Source organism: Drosophila albomicans, chromosome 2L (assembly GCF_009650485.2).
Source record: "Drosophila albomicans strain 15112-1751.03 chromosome 2L, ASM965048v2, whole genome shotgun sequence".
NCBI classification, from domain to species: domain Eukaryota; kingdom Metazoa; phylum Arthropoda; class Insecta; order Diptera; family Drosophilidae; genus Drosophila; species Drosophila albomicans.
In genome coordinates, this window is record NC_047628.2 from 21,790,119 (window position 1) to 21,804,102 (window position 13,984).

Genomic DNA, 13,984 nt, shown 5'->3' on the forward strand with positions numbered 1-13,984 from the left:
CAATACGTGTCCTTTGAAATTCCAGCAGGATATGACGGAAATATAGCTTATTTTCGAAAAAGGACATTCTTTTTTTTAGCCATAACCAACTCCAAATTGGCCAAATCCTTAAAGATCTCGTGAGGATATATATTTTTGTGATCAGAAGGTCAAGGACTATCGATTGACATTCAAGGATTTTCAGGATATTTAAAAAATTCTCACCTCAAATTTTTTCAAGGGGTGGGTATAGGAAAAATGGCAAAAAATCGGAAGGACCACCATATCTCGGCCATTTGAAGGACTATTGGGATGTCCTTTGGCACATAAATAGCTCTGATTATTAGAAACAGATTGACATTGGCAAAAGGACAAACATCCTTCAAATACGTAAAATATAAGGACTTTTTTGTATGGAGAAAATAAGCTATAACTCAGCTGCATCCTTGCCGATCCTGGCAAATCCTGTGTCAAGCAACTCCCTTTAGTAAGGACTATCGACTGACCAAAGGTCGTCCCAATCGACCTGTCGGTTCTTGAGATATCCAGGATTATGTGTTTTTTATAATTTTCCATTGCGATTTTGTAATGCATAAGAAAATATTTCATATTTGTTTTTTTTTTTTCAACCATATTTATTTGACATCTAGTAACACTTTGAATAAGAGTATAATGGATTCGTCTTTTGTTTATAGCGTGTTAACAATATATACTCGCTAACTGATCGAGTCGAACAATTATGATGCTTATAACAAGTATGTAATTGTATTTTATCTTTATTGTTGATCGGGGCAGCATTGAACATAGATGAATCCGTACCATATTATGGTTATACAATGATATTTGTGCCTCTGTCGAGCAGCATAAGATGAGTGGAGAAGGATCATACTAATCGTAACGTTAATCATAATGTCTAATAACGAAGCAAAGTGTGGGTAATAGTATAGATCGGTTGCTTTGTGCGCCAGTCACAAACCCAAATAAGAGGTTGACAAAAAACGTTACACCAAATGCGACACTTGTGTTCATTTTGTTGGTTGGTTTCTTTTTACTTTTTCAATTCGTTTATTTTTGTTTTTAGCGTGAGAGGTGAGTGTGCTCGGTGTGTTTGGAATTTTTAAGTGTCAACGTTTACTGTGGTTTCCTAAAGTTCTTGCCAGCGAACTTGACGCCCGCGCCGATCTCCTCCTCAATGCGCAGAATCTGGTTGTATTTGGCCAGACGCTCCGAGCGGCATGGAGCGCCAGTCTTGATCTGGCCGGTAGACAGACCGACGACCAAGTCACCGATGAAGGAGTCCTCGGTTTCACCGGAACGGTGAGAGACCATGGTGCCCCAGCCGTTCTTCTTGGCCAACAAATGGGCCTGAATGGACTCGGTGACTGTGCCGATCTGGTTGACCTTCAGCAGCAAGCAGTTGCAGGCGCCCTTCTCCACAGCGGTGGCAATGCGCTTGGGGTTGGTGACAGTCAAATCGTCGCCGACAATCTGGATTTTGGTGTTGGAGGTCAGGTTGGTCCAGGCATCCCAGTGATCCTGATCGAAGGGATCCTCAATGGACACAATGGGGAAGTCCTTGATGAACTCCTGGTACAAGTTGGCCAACTTCTCGGGCGACAGCCATTGGGCCTTGTCGCTCTGTGGGTTCTTGAAGTCCAGATCGTACTGGCCATCCCTGAAGAACTCAGAGGCAGCAACATCCATGCCGATTTCGATCTGTAAAAACGATAAAAGTTAAACAATGCCATAGATGTTGAAGAGATTTATCGTGTACCTTGCCAGTGTAGCCAGCCTTGGCGATGGCATCGCTGATCAGGCAGAGAGCCTCCTTGTTGGACTGAATGTTGGGGGCAAAGCCACCCTCATCACCCACAGCGGTGGCATCCAGACCGAACTTGGCCTTGATGACATTCTTCAGATGATGGTAGACCTCAGAGCCCATCTTCATGGCTTCAGTGAAGCTGGTGGCGCCAGTTGGCAGGATCATGAATTCCTGCATAGCCAGCTTGTTGCCAGCGTGGCTGCCGCCGTTGATCACATTGAATGCGGGCACGGGCAGAATGATATCAGTGTTGCCAGCGAGATCAGCAATGTGTTTGTACAATGGCACATTCTTCTTGGCAGCGCCAGCCTTGGCAACGGCCAGAGACACGCCCAGAATGGCGTTGGCACCGAACTTGCTCTTGTTCTCAGTGCCGTCCAGCTTGATCATGAAGTTATCGATGGCAGACTGATCTGTGACATCCAGATTGGCCTTGATCAGCTCGGGAGCGAGAGTGTTGTTCACATGGCCAACGGCCTTCAGCACAGACTTGCCGTGATAGTTGGCCTTGTCACCATCGCGCAGCTCCAAAGCCTCATGCACACCGGTCGATGCACCCGAGGGGACAGCGGCACGGAACAGACCCAGATCGGTGGTCAGATCGACCTCGACGGTGGGGTTGCCACGCGAGTCGTAGATTTGACGGGCCTTGATCGACTTGATGGTCATATTGTTTTCGTTTGTACTGCAAACAAATGAGAAGATTGGTTGAAAGATTAGTACTATGTTGTAAACTATCTAATATCTCAGATGATATAGTAGACAGGTGCAAACGAATAAAATTATATTTAAACACACAAAAAGATAATAGAAAAATTCACCGAAATATTTGTTATATTTATTTTATAAATGGATAAAAAATCTAGAAAGGTGATATAAAAAAATGTATATGCAAATATTTTAAGTACTTAAGAATCTAAAAAATTCTAAAAGCATGTGTTGTACTTTGTAACTTTTATTAAATTTGTTAAATGATTTCCAAATTTAAATTAAATATGTTATTCGGACCGTGAAAATAAAAACAATTTTATAGTGGCAGATAAGACCCGGAGATGATCTATGTATTATAGATTGTCATAGAAGAATATATGTATATGTAATATACACATGCATATATATATATATATATATATACATATATATATACATATATACATATGAAGTATTCGCAATAAATATATCATATTAAATGTAAGTAAAATTAATATACATATATATTTTTTAACGATTTTCTTTTTTTGCGCGACCACATAAATAGAATTCAAATTGTTTCCAGATCCAGAAAATAGTGAGTTTTTTATATATAGTATACACGCATTTTTACAAATGAGTGCATGTATTTCTGAAAATTTATATGTACATATGTATATTTCTATGTGTGTGCGTGTCTCAAATGACATTAAAATGAGTTAATCCAATTAAATAAGAAGAACGAAATAATTTCAATTGGGAAGTCAAAGATTTCATCAAGGAAGCCAACAAATATACACATATACATATAATTTTTAAGTTAAATTAATAGTATTTACAGCTTAAATAAAATACACAAATGAAATTATCCAATTTACCGAGCTTTTTAAATATTAATGTTTAGCTGACAAACTTGTGTTCATTGATAGAAAAACACGTAGAGCAAATAAGTAAAAAATAACTTAATATTTAAATTAACGTAGCTCAATTTGTTGTCCTAGCAGAATTAACAAATATGATGTAAACGAACAGTAATTCGCAAAAAAAAAAAACACTTTTACTGCAAAGAAGCAATGCGGGAGAGCAGCGACCGCAGTGCGATTTGTACGAATGACCTCTACGCCGCGTTTAAGGTCATAGCAAAAGTAATGAGGAAAATTTGCCGGAAAGAAAGTAAATTGCACAATGTCACATAGAATATTACATCAAAGCTGCTTAATTTGTAATATTTGCTGTATTTTAAGAACAATATCGATGGAAATGTGTAATTCGCAATCATCAAATGTAAGCGAAAAATTGTATATATAGATTACATATATATGTCTGTCGTCTAATTTGTTAGATAATCGTAGCGTTTAGTTATTTATGCGCTTATCAGCAGCAAACAATTTTTGCAATTGAATAAAGTGTTTGAATATTAATTATTATTACACACACTCTCACTTTTATATACTATATATCTAATATTTGTGATACATACCAAGAACTTTTAAATTTGAGAAATTGAAATCCAGACGAGAGCGACTCTAGCGAGCTTCCGGCTTGTCCGACTGATTTGCTACTGAAAGCTACGTTCGACCAACTCGATGAGCAGACGACAAATTTTCTACTTTGGCTGATTTTTTGCGCTGACGACGAATGCAACGTTGGGCAGAATCGGAGAGCGCGCGATACAAATACAATGTGCGCCATGTTGTTGTTGTCGTTTGTGGATCGTAAATTCTTGCCGATGCGTGGTACTGAGTGGAAGTGAGAGTGTGCTTCCAGGTGGGGGCTCTTTCTGGCTTGTTGTAGGCGTACACTGGACTACCGACTGCCGGCTTTCTCAGTAAGGGGCTAAATGTTTGAATTGACCTTCGGACAAGGTTAGGCCTAATGGCATCCACATATGACTACTTAATTTCACACAGCTGCAAACACATAATTTTAAATGTTTACTTTAAATATTAGTAATAAATATTATGCTAACAAAACTTATATAGAAAGCAATTTGTACTTAGTTACTAACTACACATGTTTTACAGCACTGGCGGTGTGGAGCAAGATGGGGAAAATTTACTGATTATATTTTCTATTGCAAGTATTGGTCACACTGCGCACGCATTCAGCACGCGGCACGCTCTCAAGTTTGTTTATATTGTTTATTTTGCAAGAATTATGTCCAGCGCATTGAACATTGTTATGCCCGGCGAGCGCATCACGGCTGTCGAGGATGTCGCAAAGGGCAAGCGAATCATATTGGGCCCTGGTCTGCGACGAGTCAACGACACAGTTGTGGCCAGCAAAGCAGGTCCACTGAAACACCGGGAACCAAACACATTCTGGGTGGACAACTATCAGCGACGTTATGTTCCGGCGCGAGGAGATCTGATCATTGGCATTATCAAAGCCAAGTCTGGTGATGTGTATCGTGTGGATATTGGCTCAGCAGACTCGGCTTCCATTTCATATTTGGCCTTTGAGGCGGCCACAAAAAAAAATCGTCCCGATCTCAATCCTGGTGATTTGCTCTATGCACGTGTTCTGAATGCCAGTCCAGACATTGAACCGGAATTAGTGTGCGTCAATTCCAATGGAAAGCGCGGCAAGCTGGGATTACTGCAGGATGGTTTCTTCTTCAAGTGCAGCCTTAATTTGGGACGTTTGCTGCTGCGCGAGAATTGTCCAGCCCTGAAAGCGCTTACCGAAAAACTGCCCTATGAAATTGCCGTTGGCGTTAACGGTCGCATCTGGGTGAAAGCTCACTCGGCAGCCGAAACTGTGGGACTGGCGAATGCCATTTTGTCATTGGAACAGGCGGGACACTCTGAGATCGACAAAGTGTGTGATAACCTTGGCGATGTATTGCAGGCGTAGTGAATAAACGACGCTTTATTAGAGTTACTAACCTTTTCAAGTTCGCATTTTCCTTTAATGTAAAACTTTTATTTTTATTCACCTTAATTTTTAACTTTGACAGCTCTAGATTTCATTGGCCAAATGGAACTATGTAACTGGCCATGGCTGTGCTTGAGTGTGGACTGCATTGAGTCGCCTGCGCGCAAGTCTCAAACTCATTGGAAATATTCTGATAACGTGATGTTTCTTGCGAGTGGTGGGGGTGACTTGAGATATATTATTGGCATATCGTTGGCTAATTTCCAGCCGACGTGCGTTATTGTTATCCGTCCCGTTTGTACTGCACTTTCAATAAATGCAGCTTTGCTCATCATCCTTCTCCTTAGAGAAATGGAGAAACGTTTTTTAAAAACTGCGCCTTAGAAAAGGGATTTTAAAAATGGTTGTTTAAAGTCCATATATACTTGAAATATATAAATACTGAAATATAGATTGCTTAATATAAAATATGGTCACACTATTATACAATTAGTACAATGCTACAATAACAGCAGCTAGTCTCGTCCATGATACAATAACACAAGGTAGTCTCGTCGCGTGCCTTAACGTTCGGCTTCGAGTCGGTATCGTCAGTGCGCTCGTGCTTGTTGAAGCGAAAGTTTGTGCGCGGACGATTTTTTTGTGAAGATTAACCCTTGTGTTAAAATGACATATTGCAATTTATGCCGAAAGCGCGTGGACGGTGTAAAATTTATAAATGCACCAAAATGTTTGAAGAGGAGGACACTGTGGCAGCAAATCCTTGGCTGCAAACTTGGTGAAAACTCCAAGCTTTGCGAAACTCATTTTGATTCTTCGCAATGGAAGGCGGCACCAAACAAAGGAAATATTTACAAAAGAAGACGATTAATTAATGATGCTGTCCCTCACAAAGACACGGAGCCCAGCCCAAAAATTTTAAAATTAGGCTACTCGGAGTCTGGCACACAAACAGAGTAAGTTCAACAAGTTACAATAAGTCAAAACTTTTAGGCAAACAATAATGCATTTTTATTGAAGGGACGTCATACTAGAATCTACAATGCGTAAAGAAAACAAGAGACTCAAAAAAATGAATCGTCAGATGGAGAAGGAAATTCATTTTTTACGCCAGGAGCTGGAGGAACATACGCAGTTGGATATGTCTCTTAGCAAAATTTTCACGGAGACCCAAATAAAAATACTAAAGAATGGAGGAAAGCGAACGCAATTCAAATCTACAGACATTTCTGCTGCAATTTGTCTACATACAGCGGGGCCTCGTGCGTATAAACATTTATACAAGAAAGGCTTTCCTTTGCCGAGTCGAGCCACGTTATATAGGTGGTTAGCAGAAAACCCAGTTGAAGCGGATAAACTTGATGTTGCCATTGAACTCACGGACGACGAAGATTAAGGACTAGTAAATAAAAGATTGTCTATGTGAAAACAAAAATAACGCCTTTCAAATTCAAAATTATTAAAAATTAAATGGTTAAACAAATCTCAAATGGCAAATTTAATCCCATTGCATCTTTTAAGGGTTAATCCACATACTGTCGTTTCGCTCGGTTTACTACATACACTGAGTGCCTTTCACTCGCACTCATTGTATCAGATTTTACGGAGGAGACTACTTGATGTTATTGTATTATGATCAGTACTTATCCGTCCTGTTTGTACTGCACTTTCTATAAATGCAGCTTTGCTTATCATCCTTCTCCATAGAGAAATGGGGAATTTTTTTTTTAAAAATTTCGCCTTGGAAAAGGGATTTTAAAAATGGTTGTTTAAAGTCCATATATACTTAAAATATATAAATACTGAAATATAGATTGCTTAATATAAAACTTGGTCACACTATTATTACAATTAGTACAATGCTACAATAACAGCAGCTAGTCTCGTCCGCGAGATTGTTGACATTAAAGGTTGTGTGCTGACGATTTTTTTTTAATTAACCCTTATGCAAAATGACATATTGCATTGTTTGCCGTAGACACGTGAATGGTGTAAAATTTGTAAAGGCGCCCAAGTGTTCGGTGAAAAGAAAATTGTGGGAGGAATCGTTGGAATGCAAACTAGGTGATTACTCCAAAATCTGCGAAACGCATTTTAGGAAGGGACAGTGGAAGTCAAACACAAAAAGAAGGCGGTTGAACGAAGATGCTGTTCCAGTGAGAGAACCTAAACTTACAAAATTAGGCTACGCCAATTCGGGCACTCAAACAGAGTAAGTTACAATAAGTCAAAACTTTTAGGCAAACAATAATGCATTTTTATTATAGGGACGAGATAATAGAATCTACAATGCGTAAAGAAAACAACAGACTTAAAAAAATGAATCGTGAGATGGAGAGGGAAATTAATTTTTTACGCCAGGAGCTGGAGGAACATACGCAGTTGGATATGTCTCTTAGCAAAATTTTCACGGAGACCCAAATAAAAATACTAAAGAATGGAGGAAAGCGAACGCAATTCAAATCTACAGACATTTCTGCTGCAATTTGTCTACATACAGCGGGGCCTCGTGCGTATAAACATTTATACAAGAAAGGCTTTCCTTTGCCGAGTCGAGCCACGTTATATAGGTGGTTAGCAGAAAACCCAGTTGAAGCGGATAAACTGGATGTTGCCATTGAACTCACGGACGACGAAGACTAAGGATTAATACAGTAAATAAAAGATTGTCTATGTGAAAACAAAAATAACGCCTTTCAAATTCAAAATTATTAAAAATTAAATGGTTAAACAAATCTCAAATGGCAAATTTAATCCCATTGCATCTTTTAAGGGTTAATCCACATACTGTCGTTTCGCTCGCACTCATTGTTATGATTGAAGAGGTACCAGATTTTACGGAGGAGACTACTTGCTGTTATTGTATTATGATCAGTACTTATCCGTCCTGTTTGTACTGCACTTTCTATAAATGCAGCTTTGCTTATCATCCTTCTCCATAGAGAGAAAACTGTGCCTTAGAAAAGGGATTTTAAAAATGGCTGTTTAAAGTCCATATATACTTGAAATATATAAATACTGAAATATGGATTGCTTAATATAAAATATGGTCACACTATTATACAATTAGTACAATGCTATAATAACAGCAGCTAGTCTCGTCCGCAAGAATGTTGAAGTTAAAGCTTGTGTGCTGACGATTTTTTTTTAATAATTCTTTATGCAAAATGACATATTGCACTGTTTGCCGTAGACACGTGAATGGTGTAAAATTTATCGCAGCGCCCAAGTGTTCGATGAAAAGAAAATTGTGGGAGGAATCGTTGGAATGCGAACTTGGTGATCACTCCAAAATTTGCGAAACGCATTTTAGGGAGGGACAGTGGAAGTCGTCGACCACAAAAAGAAGGCGGTTGAAAGATGATGCTGTTCCACTGAGAGAACCTAAACTTACAAAATTAGGATACGCCAATTCTGGCACTCAAACAGAGTAAGTTGAACATGTTACAATAAGTCAAAACTCTAGGCAAACAATAATGCATTTTTATTATAGGGACGAGATAATAGAATCTACAATGCGTAAAGAAAACAACAGTCTTAAAAAAATGAATCGTGAGATGGAGAGGGAAATTAATTTTTTACGCCAGGAGCTGGAGGAACATACGCAGTTGGATATGTCTCTTAGCAAAATTTTCACGGAGACCCAAATAAAAATACTAAAGAATGGAGGAAAGCGAACGCAATTCAAATCTACAGACATTTCTGCTGCAATTTGTCTACATACAGCAGGGCCTCGTGCGTATAAACATTTATACAAGAAAGGCTTTCCTTTGCCGAGTCGAACCACATTATATAGGTGGTTAGCAGAAAACCCAGTTGAAGCGGATAAACTTGATGTTGCCATTGAACTCACGGACGACGAAGATTAAGGACTAGTAAATAAAAGATTGTCTATGCAAAAAAACAATAATAAAATTCTTATTTGAAATTAATTTCTCTTTTTTTCTAACTGGCAACTTTAATCCCATTGCATCTTTTAAGGGTTAATACACACACTGTCGTTTCGCTCGGTTTACATGTAGTATGTACATATGTACACTGAGTGCCTTTCACTCCCACTCATTGTTATGATTGAAGAGGTACCAGATTTTGCAGATGAGACTACCAGCTGTTATTGTATTATGATCAGTATTTTGCTCGTTCCTTTTTTGCTCTCTCCCAACAGTGTGACCCATAAGTTGGTATATACTGAAAGTCTGATCAGCTCTCACACACGCACACAACACTCACTCCTCACTTAGTTAAACAGCTGATTGTCGTTATCAGCCGCAAACACAGAAGCAAGTGCAGGTGTCAGCGGCGACTTTCCAGAATAGAGAAAGTCACAGCTGGTTACGGTTACGTTTACGGCAAAGAGAGCGAGTCCAAAGGTGTCGTCAAAATAAAATGACGTTCCTCGAATTTTTGCTTCTGCTTCTCGTGCTCTACTATGTAGTCTATGTGGTGCTCTGGATTGTGCTTGACTGCAATGTTGCCCTGTGGTATAAATCTCGTTTCGGTGTCTCGCTCTCCACAATGCGTGGGCAGGTGGTCTGGATAACCGGTGCCTCCAGCGGCATTGGACGTGCTTTGGCCGTAAGCCTGGCCCGCCACGGTGTTCGACTTGTGCTCAGTGCTCGACGTCAGGAGCAATTGGAGCAAGTGCAAGCCGAATGCCTGCAAGTGGCACGCGGTCTGCTGGCGCAGAAGGATGTGCTCATCCTGCCCTTGGATATGCTGCAGCTAGACAAGCATCAGACAGCTCTCTACACGGTACTCAATCATTTCGAGCGTCTGGATGTGCTGGTCAACAATGCGGGACGCTCGCAACGCGCCAACTGGACCGACATTGAGATTCAGGTGGATCGTGAACTCTTTGAGCTGGATGTCTTTGCTGTGGTCCATCTCTCTCGGTTAGTGGTGCGCTACTTCCTCGAGCAGAATGGCGGACGTGGTCACATTGCGGCCACCTCAAGCATTGCTGGCTTCAGTCCAGTGCCCTTCTCGGCCACTTATTGTGCTGCCAAGCATGCGCTGAATGCTTATCTGATGGCTTTGAAGACTGAGCTGCGTAAATTGGATGTGACAATTTTTGCACCGGGTCCCATAGCCACCGATTTCCTGCTGGAGGCATTTACGGGCTCACAGGGCGGCAAAGTGGGTCAGAGCACCGCCAACCAGAAGCGTCTGACGGCCGAGCGTTGTGGAGAACTCTTTGCGGTGGCGCTGGCCAACAAAATGGATCTCACATGGTGTGGACTGTTCCCCGTCAATCTGATGGCGTATTGCGCACGCAATGCGACGCTCACCAAGATCTTGGGTCAGTTTATGACGGAGAAGACGCTTAACAAGATACGCGAGGGCAAACTCTAAAGGAACATCACTTGTGTGCCATTGTACAAGATAATTATACATGTAATAATTATTAAACTGATTTTTTAATTGATTAATTCTTTGATGTGTGCAGAGATCTTGACGCGTTTCCGCTTCGCCTTTGCTATCGTTGTAGTTGTCTGTTGCACGCCTTGTGGCGCTGCCTTTTGTTTCTTGCTCTTCTTGCAGGACAAAGGATTCGGATTCTTTGGACCACGTTGTTGTTTCTTTTTCACAGCTGGCTCTGTTGGTTTTATCCCCTGCTGCTGCTTCATATAATCGATTTTGTCTGCCTGCTTCCCCAGCATCAGATTTTTGGCACGCTTTAGCACCCATTTCTTGGATGCTGCCGAGGGAGCTTCGAGCACGGGCGTCGCTTTGTGCAAGTAGAGAAGACAACGTCCGGGAATCTTGCGAAGACTTGCCTGTAACAAACGATCCTGTGAGGCGACCACGTATCGATTATCCTTGGTCTACAAAGCAAGTATGTTTAATAATGCACTCTTTTAACACCATTCACTAACCATTGATTTGATGCACTCCGCAGCCGCAACAGGTTTCCCCTCGTGTCCACATTTGTGCACGTGGAATTGTTTCACAATTGTTGTGGCACCTGTTAGAGGTGCACCCAAAGCCTCTGCCTCCAATATTACACACTGTGTGGTTAGCAGCTTCACATTGCACTGAAAGTATTTGCGTATCTGCTCTTCTATGCCAATTTTGTGCTGCAAACAGAAATTGTTATAAAACTTGTTTTGCAATTTCACTGGCTTGCTTCACCTGCAGTGCTGCTTGGCAGAATGTGGCGTCGACGAGCACCTGATAGGGCTCCCGATAATCAAAGTTGCTGGCGAAAAACACCAGGGTTTTGTGTGACTTTTTAAAGCGCGAGATTTTCATCGTTTAACTAGAAATAAACAAATAACTTCTTTGGGCAACACAGAAAGCAAAACACGCCGAGCCAGCAGTGTGACCATCAGCTGATAAAGCAAAATAGCCGTAGTGTTGGATAAACGTCAATTATTCAATCATTTTTAGTGGCAGACAAAAATTATATATAATTATAATTAATGAATAAATAATAATAAAAACTACTTTGGGTGAAATTTCTAATTTACAAACTTTGCAGGTCTACGACAAGCGATGACAACTAATTACCAATTAACAATGAACGGTACAGTTTGATGTATACTGAAACAGCGCTGCTAACTCAACTTGCACAATTTCTACGTTTTGCAGCACTCTTTAAATTTAAATATTTCAAAACTTGGCGCGCACAATTTGTTGCGTGCGTATGTGTTTTCAACCACCTTACATGGGTTTTCACCCTCTTTTCTGCATTTTCCTGGTTCCAATGGTTTAGTTTTGTTTTGGTTGTATCTGCCGGCGATACTTTTGTCAATTCAACTGCGCATTTATCAAGTTATATAGTTTTTAAAAGACGTTGTGTGTGAGTGAATTCAAAGCACATGTAAATATTGTGTTGATATTGTTTGCATTTCAAGTGTGACTATTGTTTTTTATTTTTACCATGATTCACTTGGTTTTACATTGCTCAAAGGGCATAACCCGCGGCTCTGTACATTCCCTATATACGCGACAATAATAGACAATGTACACATGTGTATATGTGCATTTTAATGTATACTGTATATATGTACATACGATTACCTAGCTTTTGTTGCATTTTCATACATATGGTACATACTCGTATATTTCTGGGTTTCTGGGCACTTGAGCATGTGTTACTACATTGGTGAATTATATTTTATTGTTATTGGGTGCAGTTTTTATGGCTTGAATGATAGTAGTGCATTCCTTTATTGCACTCTTAATCCAACTGTCGGCTTATCGTTCTGATTAGCACTACTTTGATGTATATTGTGAAGAACGCAACTTAGTTGCGAGCACTTTCGTTTGTGACGCATTTGCCAAGTTGCACTTGCCACTTGTGGCGATAAAACTGCACACTTGCTCTCAATCCATCAAGGTTGCCCCTGGATAACAAATGAAATACGTACTCTCTATCAGCATGACTATTGCAATTGCATTTTCTAATAGAATACGTATTTTTTCACATTTATACTTTGGTTGGCAAGCTTGTTATTCTCTCAGTTCGACAGCGAACCCAATGAAACCAGGAGAAGGGCAACACCGTAATTGTAGTTATCGGATATTGTCCATTCAGTGGGTTCGCACAGTTCTAACATACTTGATCAGCAAACTTAAGATAGCTTTTCTTTATGCTTGATTCTTAACTCTCTGCCATATTAACACTTTTGGCACTTTTCAAAAGCGGTATTCCTCTCCACATCATAACTGCTTCATATATGGTATTTGTTGCTTATTCAACCAGTTAGGTTCTGCATGTTCTGCATACGGAATTAGTGGAATCTTACGTCAAAGCCTGGCTGCTTGGCTGCCTGCTTGCCTGGGTTTCCGGTGGTGCGATGCCGATGTATTCATTTGGCAGCCGGACACATTTGCCTAGTCATTAGGCCAGTGAAAGTCAAGCAAGTTCATTTACAGACTGATTGAAGCGAGATAATTTCATCAAAAGGCAACTCTATCATTCTTACTCAACCGGCGTTTTTTGCATTTTCTACGTAAATGGCACTCCCAGTATTTCAGTGCTTAAAATTTCACTCAGGAGTCGCGATTTTATATTGTTTGCTTACGCAGTCAGTTATTGGGGCTCATCAGGTACGCTCAGCAGGCACAGTTCAGAGTCCGATCAAAATACTAAGTACTCGCTTGATTCGCTTCATTCATCAGTTAGCGAGTAATGCACTCAGCATGCCAATTTAATTCACTTGCCAACACTCATTCGAAATAACGTACATACTTACATATTTAAATTATTAGCCAAAAAGACATGCAGTTCCATTGACTCTATTCGGGATTTTGTGGCCATTAGCAAACATTTGGCGTTGTCAGCCGACTTTTATTTTTAATGCGATTTTATTTCATTGCTAATTAAAGTGCAAACTCAACAAATGACCGAACGCTATCATTATTGTCTTTAGCAATGTAATACAACAAATAGAGCACCTTAAAATCGTAATATAATAACTATATTTCCATTAATATATAAAAGTTACAATTAAAATTTAATTTAATTAATGATAGTTCGAAATATTGTTAAATTTTTAAATATAAAAAATTTAAATAATTGTTTCCACAAGCATCTAATTTAATTACATTCAAGCTTTGCTAAGTACTTCAGATTCAAGCACGCTTCATTCAATTCAAGTTCGCAATTCA

At 40.0% G+C, this 13,984-nt stretch overlaps 4 protein-coding genes across 4 annotated transcripts; 2 read left to right on the top strand and 2 right to left on the bottom strand.

Annotated features, from left to right (window-relative positions):
- Positions 1 to 589: 589 nt before the first annotated feature.
- LOC117566146 (enolase) lies at positions 590 to 4,135 on the bottom strand. Its single transcript, XM_034245632.2, has 3 exons — positions 3,972 to 4,135; positions 1,754 to 2,486; positions 590 to 1,695 (listed from the first exon to the last, which is right to left on the bottom strand). The coding sequence occupies exons 2-3, from the start codon at positions 2,468 to 2,470 to the stop codon at positions 1,111 to 1,113; spliced, it is 1,302 nt and encodes a 433-aa protein (XP_034101523.1). The 5' UTR covers positions 2,471 to 2,486; positions 3,972 to 4,135; the 3' UTR covers positions 590 to 1,110.
- A 428-nt stretch (positions 4,136 to 4,563) lies between these two features.
- On the top strand, positions 4,564 to 5,387 carry LOC117566147 (exosome complex component RRP40). Its single transcript, XM_034245634.2, has one exon. It carries the CDS (start codon positions 4,649 to 4,651, stop codon positions 5,345 to 5,347), a length of 699 nt encoding a protein of 232 aa, XP_034101525.1. The 5' UTR covers positions 4,564 to 4,648; the 3' UTR covers positions 5,348 to 5,387.
- Positions 5,388 to 9,618: 4,231 nt separating this feature from the next.
- Positions 9,619 to 10,720, top strand: LOC117564893 (dehydrogenase/reductase SDR family member 7). The gene has a single exon (XM_034243840.2). The coding sequence runs from the start codon at positions 9,755 to 9,757 to the stop codon at positions 10,718 to 10,720; it is 966 nt and encodes a 321-aa protein (XP_034099731.1). The 5' UTR covers positions 9,619 to 9,754.
- Positions 10,721 to 10,751: 31 nt separating this feature from the next.
- On the bottom strand, positions 10,752 to 11,703 carry LOC117564894 (rRNA-processing protein UTP23 homolog). The gene is made up of 3 exons (XM_034243842.2): positions 11,501 to 11,703; positions 11,245 to 11,445; positions 10,752 to 11,193 (listed from the first exon to the last, which is right to left on the bottom strand). The coding sequence occupies exons 1-3, from the start codon at positions 11,618 to 11,620 to the stop codon at positions 10,786 to 10,788; spliced, it is 729 nt and encodes a 242-aa protein (XP_034099733.1). The 5' UTR covers positions 11,621 to 11,703; the 3' UTR covers positions 10,752 to 10,785.
- Between the last annotated feature and the right edge of the window lie 2,281 nt (positions 11,704 to 13,984).